The following is a 14,124-nucleotide window of genomic DNA, read 5'->3' as shown; positions in this document are numbered from 1 at the left end:
AGTAACAATACAAAAAGGAAAACTATTAGTTTTCACCATTTTTGTCTCACCAGGTGTACAAATCATACTTAAGGGCAGGTACTATGCCCAGCAGTAGTTGACCAACACAAAACAAGCTCAATGGTATTTTTGAAAGGTATTTTTGGTTTCATAGTGCATTATTTAGGCATTTGTAAACCTTACAGTTCCTTTGCTTCTATATTAAAGTTTTTAACTTTGTGTTTTATGGTGTGTGTGTGTGTGCTGTGTATGTATGTGTAGTGTATGTGGTGTGTGTATATATATGTGTGTGTGTGCGCGTGCGTATATAGGTATGTGTGTATTTGTGTGTGCATGTGTGTGTCTGCATGTGTATGTGTTTCTCAAGCTTATTCCTGTTTTATTATTGTTGTTTTATTCTAGTTTGCTTTGTTTGATAGTTTGTGTTTGCCTGTTGAAAGACAGAAGGCATGAAATTGGAAGGGTGAGGTGCTGGCTGGGGAAGATCAGGAAGGGGATGAGGGAAAGAAAACGGTGATCAAAATAGAGTGTATAAAACATTTATTATTTTTTTAAGCAGGAAGAGAAAAGAGCATGTAACAGGGGCTTAAATAGGAGGAGCTGTCTCTGCCTCCTTGTGTTGTATGTACTCCATTGGCAAGTACTCCTGCTAGACTGCCTCTGTACCCGGCACCCATGGAGGCTTCAAATAACTCTTCTACTCTCTGAGGTTATGTGTTGTAGAATCTTGCCATCCATGTTGGAAGTCGCAGGCTCTACCTGGACCTCTCTGCCCTGGTAAGTGCTACCACTGGGGACTGCTCAGCTCCTGCCACACAGTCAGGGGGTCATCAGCTCAATCTTCTTCCCTTCCAACTTCTCACCCACAAAGACCTAGCACATCACATGTTGAAACCTGCTTCAGGAACAGACTAGCACTGGGTCTGACGGCACATAGCTCTAATTCCAGCACTCAGTAGGCTGGAGAAGGAAGATAGGGAGTTTGAGGCCAGGCTGGGCTACACAGTGACAACCCTTGGGTGTGTGTGTGTGGGGGGGTGTCTCTTTAATAGTGTGTGCATGTATTGTGAATGTGAATGAATGTGTCCCAAGCTCTCGCTGGCCTAAATCTTGCTAGGGTTCTCTGCATACCACTTACTCCTGTAGTTAAGATCCAGGCCCCTTAACCATAATGACCCAATGAGAAAGTGCGGATTTTATTTTTGTTTGTTTCATTTTGTGAGAAAAATTGAGACACAAAGAGAGTAGTACCCTACTGCTTTGGAGACCACACATTGGTCATTAAACAAAGCTGGACTCACACCCAAGTACGCTGGATGGCTGACTTTGTAGGCTAATGATTAGAAACCAATTCCCCTCGTTCCTCAAAAGTGAAAGGGCATTACCAGCATCACTTCAGAGACCAGCACTTAGCTGCTAAGGTCTCTGGCTCTGGGTGGGACATCCCAGGCTCAAACTGGGCAGCTCGTTCCGAGAGTCATAGGAGGCCCCGCCCTGCCCAGGCCCCGCCTCTCCCCGGCAGAGGCCAGTCACAGTTTGCCCTCCACATCCACTTCCTGTCCGATCCTGGGCGCTGCAGGTCAGTTCAGCTGGGTGGCCTGGAGTCTGCCCTGGGCCTGGGCCTGGCCTGGCCTTAGAGTTGAACAGAGGCCACTGGCTTGGGACCCCAAGGATAGGCAGGTACCAGCTGCAGGCTGGGACCAACCCTGAATGCACAAGGCCAGGACGCGGAGCGGTTGCCAGGCAACAGTGCAGCTGTCCCCGCCCTCCAGTGGGGTGTACAGGATGGAAGGGCGGGACGTGGTCCTATCCTATCTGGTCCCACCTGTCCGGTCCCACTCCCTCCCCCCCACCCTCGCTCCCGCTCCCTGCCCGGGAGCTGTGACTGCGCAGCGGCTGACCCCTGACTTGAGTTTACTACTCTGGAAAGATTGGCGGTCTCTGTCGGTGAAGTGTTGTCGGTCCGTTCTAGCCTCACACCCTTGGAGTTTCCAAGGTTTGAGCCATATGCAAGCCTAACTTCTAGATAAGGGAGCCTCACTAATAACTCACCAAGTACCAGTTGCTATAGTCAGCCCGGTGGTGTCCTCTGGGCTCTCAATTTGGTTTCCGTAACATTGCATGGAGAAACTGGGTAAACTGTCCATGACGAAGTTCTAATTCACAGTCGTCTTTTATGTGTTGTATAACTGTGCGTTTTATGACTGCACTACCAAGCCTATGTACCAGTCAGAACCACAGTATAGTGAATTTAAAATGTGCATCCCTGGGGGGCATTCCCACGTGGGCCAAAGCTGGGGAAACTTCAGGTGATATTTAGCTGTGTGGATACCTTTGGGTACCACTGAGTTTATCATGCAGTCTTCATGTCCAAAACCAAGTGTAATAAAGCCTATGTATTTTGGTGGGGTAGGGGAAGGTACCGAAAAGCAGACCGTGGTGTACTTTGACACCTTTTGCCAATTTGTACCGTCTCTTCGTCCTCAGAAACAAGCCAGAGGCATGGGTTTTAAACAAGTGTGGACATGTATATGCAGATAGTCCTCTGTTTACCTGATGCTACCTGGCCCTAGGTAGTATCATCTGATTAGGCATGCCTGCCATGACCAAAGTTGGGCATTACTCTCTTCTTCTAACACTGGCATTCCATCGGCTGCCCTCCCAGCTTCCTTTGCATCTGATTCCTAAATCACAGTGGTTGATGATGCCTTTGGAGAAATTATTGGTAGAGCAATTTCCCCAGCGGAGGCAGGGCTGGCAGCTTTCCGGAAGTATTGCCACAAGTAATGTGTCCCTTAGCCTTAAACAGCAGTCAGAGGAAAATTGTTCACCCTGCTGTTATTCATGACATTTACAAACACAAATCTGCCTTAATAATAATCACTCGGCTCTTAGTCTCAGACAGATAATAAGCCCGGCAGTTTTTCAGTGTTTTATTATTAATTTCATAATTTATACCACCTTCCTTAGAGATTTGTGTCTGCAATGGCTGATGATCAAGAGAGAGACTTGCAGAGATTTCTGGAAAATGTGGATGAAATCAGTAAGTATTTGTAAATCATAGACTGAGTTCTGTTTTGGAGAGGTGGAATGGGTAAAGAGAAATGATCACTCTAAGTTAACTCCTGGCTTGTCTGGCAGGTTTATGACTAAAAAAAAAAAGTGTAATTGAAATTAAACAGAAGGGCTATTGAGAATTCAGTTACAGCATTGGGGCAGTATTTTCTGCCTGTTAATTGGTATTATAGAAGCAGTTATAGTCTCACTGAAATGTAGGCTGACAGCTTTCCTCCAAGCCCTTTTCCAGTCAATAAGAGCTGGTGTTTCCATGTTGCCAGGGAATCTAGGTGTTCCCTCTGAGGTCACCCAAGGGCTTATGTGATCATTTGGGTCCCTCTTGTTATAGGCAGTGTGTGGCTTTCCCTCCAGATCCATCAATTACATGAATGGCTTATGAGTTCCATCTCCTCTCTCCCCTTGGCTAAGAACACCCTTCCCGAGCTCAAACAGGTAGGACTTCAGAGAATATACTCTGAACCCACAACACACACAGAAGAGATTCCGTACCAGTCCATCTCTCTCCAGACTTTATGGAGCTTGGTTGAGGCTAAGAAGCCCGATTTAGAAATGGAATAACCTCATGTGGATACACACTTGTGTGTTCTTTGTGTTCCTCACCAGCCTCTCCTCCACTCCTTCCTGAATGCTTTTGTGGCCTTGATGCTCTGCTCACCCATCTCTTCATGTGCATCCAACTGTTGGACTCTTTCAGAGTCTCAGGCTCTGTGATCAAATGCTGTAAATCACAAATGCTTCCAACCTGATGTGTTCGGAATTGAGTGATCATCTCTTAATTTCTCTCCTCTCCCGCTCGTAAGTCAAACTCCCCTCTCTGCTGATTGTTTCAGTTGGTGGCACTGTCACCCCCAAATCTACAAGTCAGCGGGACTCCTCCCACCTTTACACCCTGTATCCAATCGGCCTTCAGGTTTGGCTACCCCACCCCACCCCCTATCTGTCGTGTCTGAGCCACCCTTTGTTCTGGTTCCTCTCTGCAGACTCTTAACAACCTCTAATCTGTGTTCCTGCCACCAGGCCTACACTCCCCACAGAGTAATGTATCTAAAATGCAGATCTGGCCAGACACTTCTCTGCTTGTGTTCTCAGTCACAATAAATCAGGAGCTCTCATCAGGACTAAGTCCTCACCTGACCTCTCATCTCTCTACACCTCACACAGGAGCAGCAACAAGCTGCTTGCAGTTTGCCCCCACACTCTGCTGCTCCATCTCTGCACTTGGACTTTGTCATTCCCTCACCTCTCTTTCCCTGTGTGGTTTTTATTCATCCCCGATCATTCAAGTATCATGTATATCAGCATCATGCAATTGAATTTTCCACAAGGATCCAAATGGGCGGGCACTCTGAGCAGTGGGAAGGTGACCAAATTGCTAATCCTATTGCAATTCATCAACTAAATTTAATGGCCAACATGCATATAGATTCTATGCATCCATTCCTCAGCCCCCTGCTGTGTATTATAGCTAAGTTCTACACAATGCAGTAAAATAATCATTTTTCTTTATGACATCCATAGTTCAGTGCGAAAACAGATATTAAAAAAATAATTCCAAGGTGATGTGTGGAAGAAGTAGAGGGTTGAAAAGTGCAGAAGTATCTGACCCAGTTCAGGCAGTTATCTGATAGCACTGTATTCACAAAATACCAGATGCTACATGAATTAAACAGGGAAAATATATTTTATCACTGTTTTTCAAACTGGACTATAAGCACAAAAAGTTGACAGGATTGATTTTTCCTTATAGCTCTGTATTGGTTTGTAGAAGGCCACTTCTCATTGTGTAATTACGTGTGTGTATGTGTGTGTGTGTGTGTGTGTGTGTGTGTGTGTGTTCATATACAGGTGTGTGTTCATGGGTATGAAATGCACATGTCTACTTTAAATTTTTTTCTTTTAGGTAGAGTTTCTCACTAGGATCTGAGGCTCACCAATTAGGCTATGGTCCCTGACCAACAAGCCCCAGGGATCCACTTTCCCAGCACTGGGATTACAGATTGATTACCACACCTAGCTTTTACAAGGGAATTGAGGATGAAACTCAGAGCCTCAGATTTGTGTTTTGGCAAGGACTTTACCAACGAAGATTTCTCCTTAGCCTCTTTTGTGTACCTGCTTTGGGGGATTTTTTTTCTTTTCCAGTGAGTAAGGACTATACCTAAATCCCCCTTTACTACCCAAGGAGAGCCAGGGAGAGGTGGTCAGAGACAAGTCAGATCTTCCTAGGAAAAGTACCTTCTGCTTGATCATTGTCCCGGGTTGAGAACCAGGATATGGAGCAGTGGGTCTTAAAATACATACAGGCACCACTCAGAAACTTCGATATTACCCCTTCTCCCTGTAGCCTTATCCCAGCCATGTAAGTCCAAGTAGTTCTGGGTCTGGGGGAGTGGCTATCAAAAGGGATAGTTTTTCAGTTATTGATTATATTCTTGATCCCTTTGCCTAAGGTGCTGACTCCCTAAAGATGTCCCTGAAGCAGGGCACAGCTCAATGTGACTCTTCACAAAGACCCCACTGTGCATATTCTTATAAAGACACTAGTCATATTGGGGAGCCCCACTCCTTATGATATCACTTAATGACCTCTCAAAAGACCAAATACAGTCATTTTGAGGTGTAGGGCTTCAGCATAGGTTTGGGGTACATGCATTCTAGCCTGTAGCAGCTGTCAAAATTTCTCTCAAGAAGTGACACTTAAAAAAAATCTAAAGGATCAGTAGGAGTTGACCTTTGTGACAAATGTGAAGGAATATTCTAATTGGGAAGTGAGAAAATAGGAAATCTGGGTGCTAAGGAGACAGTGTGGTGCTTCCTAGAAACAGAAGGCCTGAAAAGACCTGGAGGGGTGTAGAGATGTCAGCAAAGAGAGGGAGTCCCATCTGAGTGAGGAGAAGCCGAAAGAGGACAGCTGAGGAAGCCATAGTCAAGAGCTCACATTTACCAAAAGCAATGACCAGAGACCCTTCAAGGGAATCTTTAGAACAGCGTATGCATTGTGGACTAGGGAATATGGTGTGGAGACACCAGTCGAGAGGCTGTTCCCAAGTACTTTAGGGAGTAGAAGCCATCCGCTGGGCTCAGAGTTGAGGCAGTGGGAAAAGAGACACTACAGAATAGAAAACCACTTAGAAATTATTCTTGACAAGCTTTAATGTTCTTGGCTGTGAGGGCTGAGAGAGAAAGAGAACTCATGGATGTGTCCTGAGAGTTGAGTGACAGGTAGGAGGCCAGTGATTTACTGAAATGGGGGGGGGCATTTGAAGCAGAACAGACTTAGAAGAAAGATGGGCGTGTCAAGTTGATGATTAGGCCATCCCAGAGAAGATGACAGTGTGCAATAGCTTGAGCCTAGAGAGACACATCTATAAGACAGAGGTAGATTGAATGCTTAAAAATATAGAAATATTTATCAAAGAAATATTATGCAAAGAAAGTAGATGCCAAACATTAATATCATACAAAATGGACTTTAAAACAAAGGTTCTACTAAATTTTATTTAACAAAATTATACATATCTTTGATGTCATGTTTTGTATATATTATGAACTAACTGGACCAACCATATTTACCTGCCAAAGCACATACCTGACACCTCTTTTGTTGAACCCATTAAATGTTTACCCTCCTAGAATTATCAAGTACATAATTTTTACTATAGTTCACTGGTTCTGTACACTATAATGGAGGCATGTGTTCCTCTTGTCTGGATAGAACCTACCTTGTACTGTTTGTTCTCCAGTCCCCAGATAGGTTCTGGTGACCACCTTTTTATCCTGTTTCTATGAGTTGGGGAGCAGGCAGCATTGTCCTGTCTGGTCTCCAAGTGATCCAATGTTTCTATCAGGAATAACGCTAGTGAATATGGGTGTGCCAATAACTCTTTGTAGGTTGATTTTACTTCCTTTGTCTTCATACCTTGAAATGAGGTTTCTGCATTTTGGCCTCAGGGGTATTACATTTAAATATGAAATAAATCTGTTAAAAAATATTTAAGATCTTCATGGAGAAAATTATAAAATTTAATTGAAAGAGCTCCTGGTGGGGAAAATGGGGATAATATAAGCAACAGAGTAAACAACTTAGTTTTACATTATAATCCAAAGTAGAAAATAAATATTCATGAATTCACACTGACATGAATGAGATTGGATAAGTAAGTAGGCAAATAAATAAAGCAAGTCTCCTACCCAGGTGGATTCTTTATAACTTGTTTTTCCTTCAGGGAGGTGAAGCATACCTTTCCTCCCCTTAAATGAGAGATTCATTTAAGGCTTGCTTGCAAAGTATACAGTATGCAAAGTGGATATAAGCTGGCAAACACAACCTTCCACAAATGGTCACAATTAATGTCATGCTAAATCATAGTGATAGCATGTACCCTAAAATGCTCTGAGATGTCTTCCTCCCCTGTCTTATGGCCCAAGTCTAGCCATGAGAAACATGCCAAATAAAACCAAGTAAGAAAGCACTTGACAAATAGTGGCCCAGTACTCTTGGAAACCGGTCAAATGAAGCCAAAGAGACGACTCAGTGGGAAGAGGTGTTTGCTGCCAAGTCTGATGGTCTGTATGTTCTCCAGAGTTCTAGCATCAGAACCCACCTGGTGGGAGGAAAGAACCAACTTCCACAGTCCTTTGACCACTGTGGCACCTGCACACTCCCCTACCTCATCCCACCCCTGAAAACACAGTCATTGGGTAAATGTTAAGACCAATGAATAAAAACTGTAGAAGTCATCATAAACATGGAAGGCTTGAACAATAGCCACACCCCTGAGAAACCTAAGGAAAGAACTACTGCAACCTGCTGCCCTAGATGAGATCCCAGACCCGAGGAAGGATGTTAAGAAGTTAATTGAGTTGGGATGAAGTGTGGGGCTTGGTCAATACAGATTGTATTAAAAGACATAAGAGAACACCTATGTATAAAAAGACATATTTTTTTTTCCTCAGATATCTTTGGCAAAGACAACAGTTGTCCTCAAGTTCTTTTGCTCAGTTTGTTTACATCAAAATCCCCAAGGTGGTTTGTGTTCAAATTTAACAAATTGACTTAAAGGTCCATGTGGAAGATCAGGGGAAAAAATGGTGAGCTAACTCTCCGCTGTATGAGACTTAAACAAAAGCTCTATAATGATGCGTGTGGGGATGAGTGTGCTAGAAAGTTCCAGCAGTGCACGAGAAAGGAATGAAGAGAGTAGCATGGATTTCTCATCTGTAACAGGAAGGACAAAACACACAGCGGGGAAGATGGTGATTCCTCACCCTCAGTGAGCTGTGCTCCTACCCTGCACAAGATTCAAGTCTACACATGAATCTGATGCAGTGACAAGGAAAGAAAATAACTAAACCCAGATTTATTTGTGTGTGTGTGTGTGTGTGTGAGAGAGAGAGAGAGAGAGAGAGAGAGAGAGAGAGAGAGAGAATGTATGTGCAGTATGTGCAGGTGCTGGAGGAGGCAGGGAGAGGGTGTTAGACCAATCCAAGCCTGCATAAAAATAAATGAAAGGGCATTGGACCCAAGGAGAACTTAAAAGTTCAGGTGACCGTTCAGAATTTATATAGAAGTCACTTAAGTCAATGCAAAGGGGACAAATGACTAAGTAGAAAATGGGCCAATGATAAGAATAGGCTTGTCATAGAAGACTAAATCTAAATGGCTCTCAAATGAATAAGAAATTCAGTCCCAATCATAATCATCAAAGTGAAAAATAACATGTTAATGGTATTCCAGTCTCATTCATTATGGTGGCAACAATTCAAAAGTTACACAATAGCAGGTGTTGACAACAATGTGAAGGAGTGCAGCATCTTTCTATTTACTTATTTTCCTTCTTTCTGTCTTTGGACTTACTCTTTTAGCTTCATAAGGTTTACGGCTTCATCATAGGTCATTTTTAAACTCTCCTTATTTGTTTACCATGGAGAGGGGTTGCTTATGGGTGTGTGAAGGTCAGAGGGCAACTTTCAGAAGTCAGTTCCTTCCTTTCACTCTGTGGACCTTGGGGATGTAATTCAGGTGGTCAGCCTTGGCAGCAGACACCCTTATCTACTAGGCCATTTGGCCAGCCAAGAAACACTTCCCTATAAAATACTTATAGGTCTGAAACTTGAAATATTCATATCCTGAAGAATATACATCTTGCACATGTAGGTATTAGGTGTTCAGTTCAGCATTTATCTACAGTCAGAGACACACACACATAATCACACACACACACAAATCCACATGAATATCTGTCAGTGCTAAACTAGATTACCCTTGACTCTGGGACCACAAGTACCATAAAAATCTGTTAGGTATATTACAAATAAAAAGTAGGCTACACAATAATGCTCATCTTACAAAACCATGTATCCAGCATATTCAGATAGATAGAAAAACTGGCCTCAAGTGACTTTCTACACTTCCAGTGTACAATACGTTTCTCAAAACCTTGAATCTGTATTGGCCACATGACTTGCACAAGCAGAGGCTCAAACCTCGTACAAGAGAGACAGCATCTTTCTGCGGTGAGAACCAAAGATGGATGCAGATGTGCACAGCTGTGTGAATTTGGTGACATGACCTTGAAAGATCTCATCCATGATGCCATCCCTTCCCTCTTGAAATGAATAAGTTATGTCCTCATTTTGGAATGATCAGGTTTACATTATCCCAAACGTGAAAGTCTTTAAGAGAATAATGGACTGCCTACCCTGGGATGACAGTAGAATTGCTGCAAGTGTGAGGATCACTGACAGTCCAGTCGAACTGGGACCACTTTTCCCAGGTATATTCCCATCTTTTCCCGGCAGCATCAGCATCCCTACTTAGGGCTGCTAGATATGGATAGTCAGATTGGAGTGAGGTGTACAGATTCATCTGGCAGATGGGGTGGGAGGGCAGAGGAGAGGAATGTGTCTTAGTGACAATCTATGAATACTCATCTGGGTAGTCAGTGCAGTGAAGAGAGGCAGGGAGGCAGTTAAAGGCAGTTGTTTTGTGAATCTCGAAGCTGCTTGTGTTATGCTGGTCTCCCACGCAAGATTGCAAGCTTTTCAAACCAAACAAAGGGATATTTTTTATTCATCATTTTCTCTAATATTCAGCAAAACATGCAACTCACAATAAGTGATCCATAGGTTACACCTGCATTGAGTAGTGGTTTAAAACTATTCTCTTGCTGTTTGTTCCCCTGCCCCAACCACCAGGCAAAACAAATGTTATTCTTAATCATTTCATATTAGTCCCAAGGACTCACTGGGCTTCCTATTACCTTCGTCTCCTATCTTAAGATTCTCCTTATTAATTTTCAACACCATCCTTTCCAAAGGATGGAGTCTTTCCTTTTGAAGAACTTGTTCAATTGAGTCACATGTGATTTCTCCTCTAGCCAATTTAATTCAAGAAATGAATTCTGACGATCCCGACGTACAGCAGAAAGCTGTCCTAGAGACGGAAAAGAGGCTGCTGCTGATGGAGAGAGATCAAGAGGAAGAGGGATGCAGGACCACCTTGAACAAGACCTTGATCAGTCCCCCACAAGCACCCGAGGTTTCTCTTTCTGCTATGGAGTTATATAAGTAGATCCAGTCAAGAGGCCTGGTGTGACCTCAGTCTGCCCAATGAAGCTGGGATAGTGTTGTTTCTCAGGCTTGCTAAATCTCTTTTCCATATGGAAAGTATAAACTCTATGGGTGCTTTTTTCTCTTCCTTTAGTGAAAACTACCTCTCTACACTCTGAGCTTGAGTGTCATGTTTAGGTTGTACTTGTAAACTCATATGTTCTACCAGTTCATATTTCTAACACAATCACAGGTTGGGAGGTGGGGTCCCTTGACTTGGATCATCTTGTTTCTATAGAATCAGGCCCAGAATTGTGCCCATAGTTACATCTCCAGCGTTAGAGCAAGTCCCTTAAATTTTGGAGCCATCAGTATTGGTGGTTAAAAGAAATGACCTATCTCCTCAATTGCAGCTGCTTTGTTCTCTTGACTTATACAGATTTACCAGAGACTGAGTTTTAAAAATTGTTTCTTTGTTTTTATGATAACCCGTGTCTTGCAGAATGCAGATGAAATGAACCCAGGTAAGGACAGCCTCTCTCTTTCCAATATGTTTTATTCCTATATGATCAGGTTGTTTTGTTTTGTTTTGTTTTATAAAATGTAACTTCCAGACCCTTAAATGATAGCCCCTGGGCTTACAAACAACCCATGAACAAAACTCTGCTAATCACCCAGGCCCTGTGCTGTGGTCTGAAGAGGCAGCATCCAGAGACTTCCCTTACATATGTGTTTTTGTTTTTGTTTTCTCCTGGCTAATTTCTTTGTAAACTGAATTCACTTATTCTTTATGATCCAATTTACCCTTCACTGCCTAGGGAATGCTGATGTTTTCCATGTTGCTTAGCTCTAAGGCTCATTATGCTGAATAGAACCAAAAAAGGTCTCTCTTCAAAGGAAAAACTCTTTTAAAAGACAAAATTCAAATCTGAAGCATAATCACACAGGTTAACATTTAATCTCAGATTAAGAAAGTGACATTTTAGCTGCCTCAGAATTGTGTGTACAAGTGTGTATTTCATGTGTGTCCATGTGTGCCTGCTTATGTATGCATAAAAATAACAGCTGTGAAGTCCCACAGTAGCTTCCTTTGGAATAGGAACTAGAGGACTGATTGGAGTATCTGGCTTTTCTTTTTAATGCTGTAAACTGCTTTGCTGTCAGAGGCCTTCTTGGCATCTGTGGAGAAGGATGCAAAGGAACGAGCCAAGAGAAGACGGGAAAGCAGAGTCCTAGCAGATGGTAATTGTCAGTCCTTAGGTCCTTACGTTTCAATAGCTAGGATGACTGGAGCTGGAAAGAGCCTATGAAAGTCTTTGTGCTGATTGTGAGGACACTGAGCTCCCTGGGGAGTGTGGGGGCTGGGGTTTGTGATGGATTGGCAAGCCAGAGGACCTGACCAGAAAAAAAAAAAAAAAAAAAAAAAAAACAAAAAAACAAAAACCATTGGTGGATCGGTGGTCTGGTCTGACCTCTGTTCTTACTCAACACAGCAGTCAGCAGGATACAGCCTCAGTCAGCATCCCAGGTAGACTAAGACAATCAGATTCCTGAATGGTGCTTGGGAAGGAGGAAAGAAGGGAGGTTCCATAAACTAGCCTGGGCTAAAGATAGAAAGAAAGGTGAAACGGGAAAAGGGGGAGATGAAATAAATGAAAATTGATGAGGAGATGGGATATCATTGGGGTTGGGTATGTGACTGGGCAGAGTGCTACCTGGGTTATCCTAAACATCTGATGGTATGTGCAATGCAGACCTTGCCCGCGCTCCCTGTTTTCTAGAAGATTATGGGGGCCCTTGCATTGGTCAAAAGTAAATAGAATTGGGAGGATCAGATGTAAGCCTCAGTTCAGAAAAAGAGCATTTCTCTTGAGGAACCAGTTAGAAAACTCGAAGCATAGACTCGAAGGAGAGGGGGAAAAATTGGACCTCGAGTAACTGCAGAGAAAAATAAGTGGTAATGCACTGAAGTGGAAACCCTGCAACCTAGAAGGGCCTTCTGACACATGACGAGGGCTCACTGCTTGCCTTTTATTCTCCTAGCCCTAAAGGAAAAGGGGAACGAGGCCTTCATCAAGGGCGACTACGAAGCAGCTGTCCTCTACTACAGTGAGGGTTTGGGGAAGCTAAAAGACATGAAGATGCTGTACACCAACAGAGCCCAGGTGGGTGACCCATGCAGGGACTCATCTGCAGTGGCGACTCAGAGGACAGGTGCTGGGAAGCCTGTCAAAACAAAAACCAGGCAGACAGCACCCTGGTGGGCTGTGTTTACCAAGCAGCTCCTGTGGTTTTATGTTGCCCATGCCAGTTTCCATGGTATAAATACTCACCATAATCAGTCTTCAGTCACCCATGTGACTGGGTCTGGAGAGAGCTGCGCATAATTCTCAACCATGCAAGTTGGGTCCTGCATGCCACTCATGATGACCCAGCACTTTATCCCATGTAGATAAAGGAGAACTAGGAGGCAGAAATGGCCCATGAGAACTTGGAATTAGCCACCTCTGTGTTTCCAGGGCACTCTCAAAGGCCATTATCCTACTTAGTTTTCTGCTCATTTTATCAAACCTGCACTTTCTATTGTGTAGTTGGGAAGCCTATAGCCAGTTTCTCAGGAATTCAAAGTTTCTGAACCCTTTTCTCCTTGGGTTTATTTAACAGGAAACCTGTTACTCAAAACAACTGTCATAACTACCATTTCCCCCCCCTCCGCCCTGTTTCTTACCTGCTGCTTAACGAAGGCAGGAGGCTGATAGCTATCATTGGAAACAAAAACATCACTAGTAACCTTATTTTGAAATACAGTGAAGTTTGGGGTGGCAGATTCGTGGATGTGATCCTATGAGAGACAGGACCTGTCAGCAGGACCCCTGTGAGACAGACTTGATGCCATGTCATTTACCAGAGAGTGTGGCAGCCATAGAGCCTTGTCAGTTCCAATCTCTGTAACTCAAGAATGCCTGTCTGGGCTTTATGGAAGAGAAGCATGCAGAGCAAGACACAGGACACCCGAAGGCTGGGGAGTCTGGAGAGTGACATTGACTTAATGATGGATAAATCCAAGAGCAATACAGCCTTGTTACCTGAGCAGTTTGCATATATCTGACTAGAGCCCAGGTGTCCTTTCCCACCCTCATTTGTGGCAAAAACTTGTTATAAGAAGCAAGTCCATAAAAAACGATGCCCAGAAGTCGCTTTAACAGTGCCCATCTTTTTGCCCTAACAAGATTACAAATATGAAGTTATTAAGGACAAAATCTGCCATATATTTCTCCTTTAATGCTCTGTCTGTCACAGTTATCCAATATCCCATTACTTACATTAACACTGGAGCCATAAGTCCATTTAAAAAATTCAGAAGAATCATTTAAGTATAAGCAATCAATACAATGCTTGCTTTTCCTTCTTAGTCAGCACCAAATTTTGTCTTGGAAAATATCTCCCTACTGATGCTCATTAAGGCTAGTTACCCTGAAGTGATTAGAAAGCAAT

At 43.3% G+C, this 14,124-nt stretch overlaps 1 protein-coding gene across 1 annotated transcript in view; it reads left to right on the top strand.

The window, feature by feature from the left end:
* Positions 1 to 1,514: 1,514 nt before the first annotated feature.
* Ttc12 (tetratricopeptide repeat domain 12) overlaps positions 1,515 to 14,124 on the top strand; it is a 42,648-nt gene continuing 30,038 nt past the window's right edge. Inside the window, exons 1-6 of the mRNA XM_051197381.1 lie at positions 1,515 to 1,579; positions 2,971 to 3,043; positions 10,458 to 10,618; positions 11,132 to 11,153; positions 11,794 to 11,871; positions 12,673 to 12,794. Coding sequence (XP_051053338.1) covers positions 2,986 to 3,043; positions 10,458 to 10,618; positions 11,132 to 11,153; positions 11,794 to 11,871; positions 12,673 to 12,794 — 441 coding nt within the window. The 5' untranslated portion in view covers positions 1,515 to 1,579; positions 2,971 to 2,985. The remainder of the gene's footprint in view (positions 1,580 to 2,970; positions 3,044 to 10,457; positions 10,619 to 11,131; positions 11,154 to 11,793; positions 11,872 to 12,672; positions 12,795 to 14,124) is intronic.

Source organism: Phodopus roborovskii, unplaced genomic scaffold (assembly GCF_943737965.1).
Source record: "Phodopus roborovskii unplaced genomic scaffold, PHOROB, whole genome shotgun sequence".
NCBI lineage: Eukaryota > Metazoa > Chordata > Mammalia > Rodentia > Cricetidae > Phodopus > Phodopus roborovskii.
Note: the sequence above shows the minus strand (reverse complement) of the source record. Positions and strands in the feature narration are given on the sequence as shown.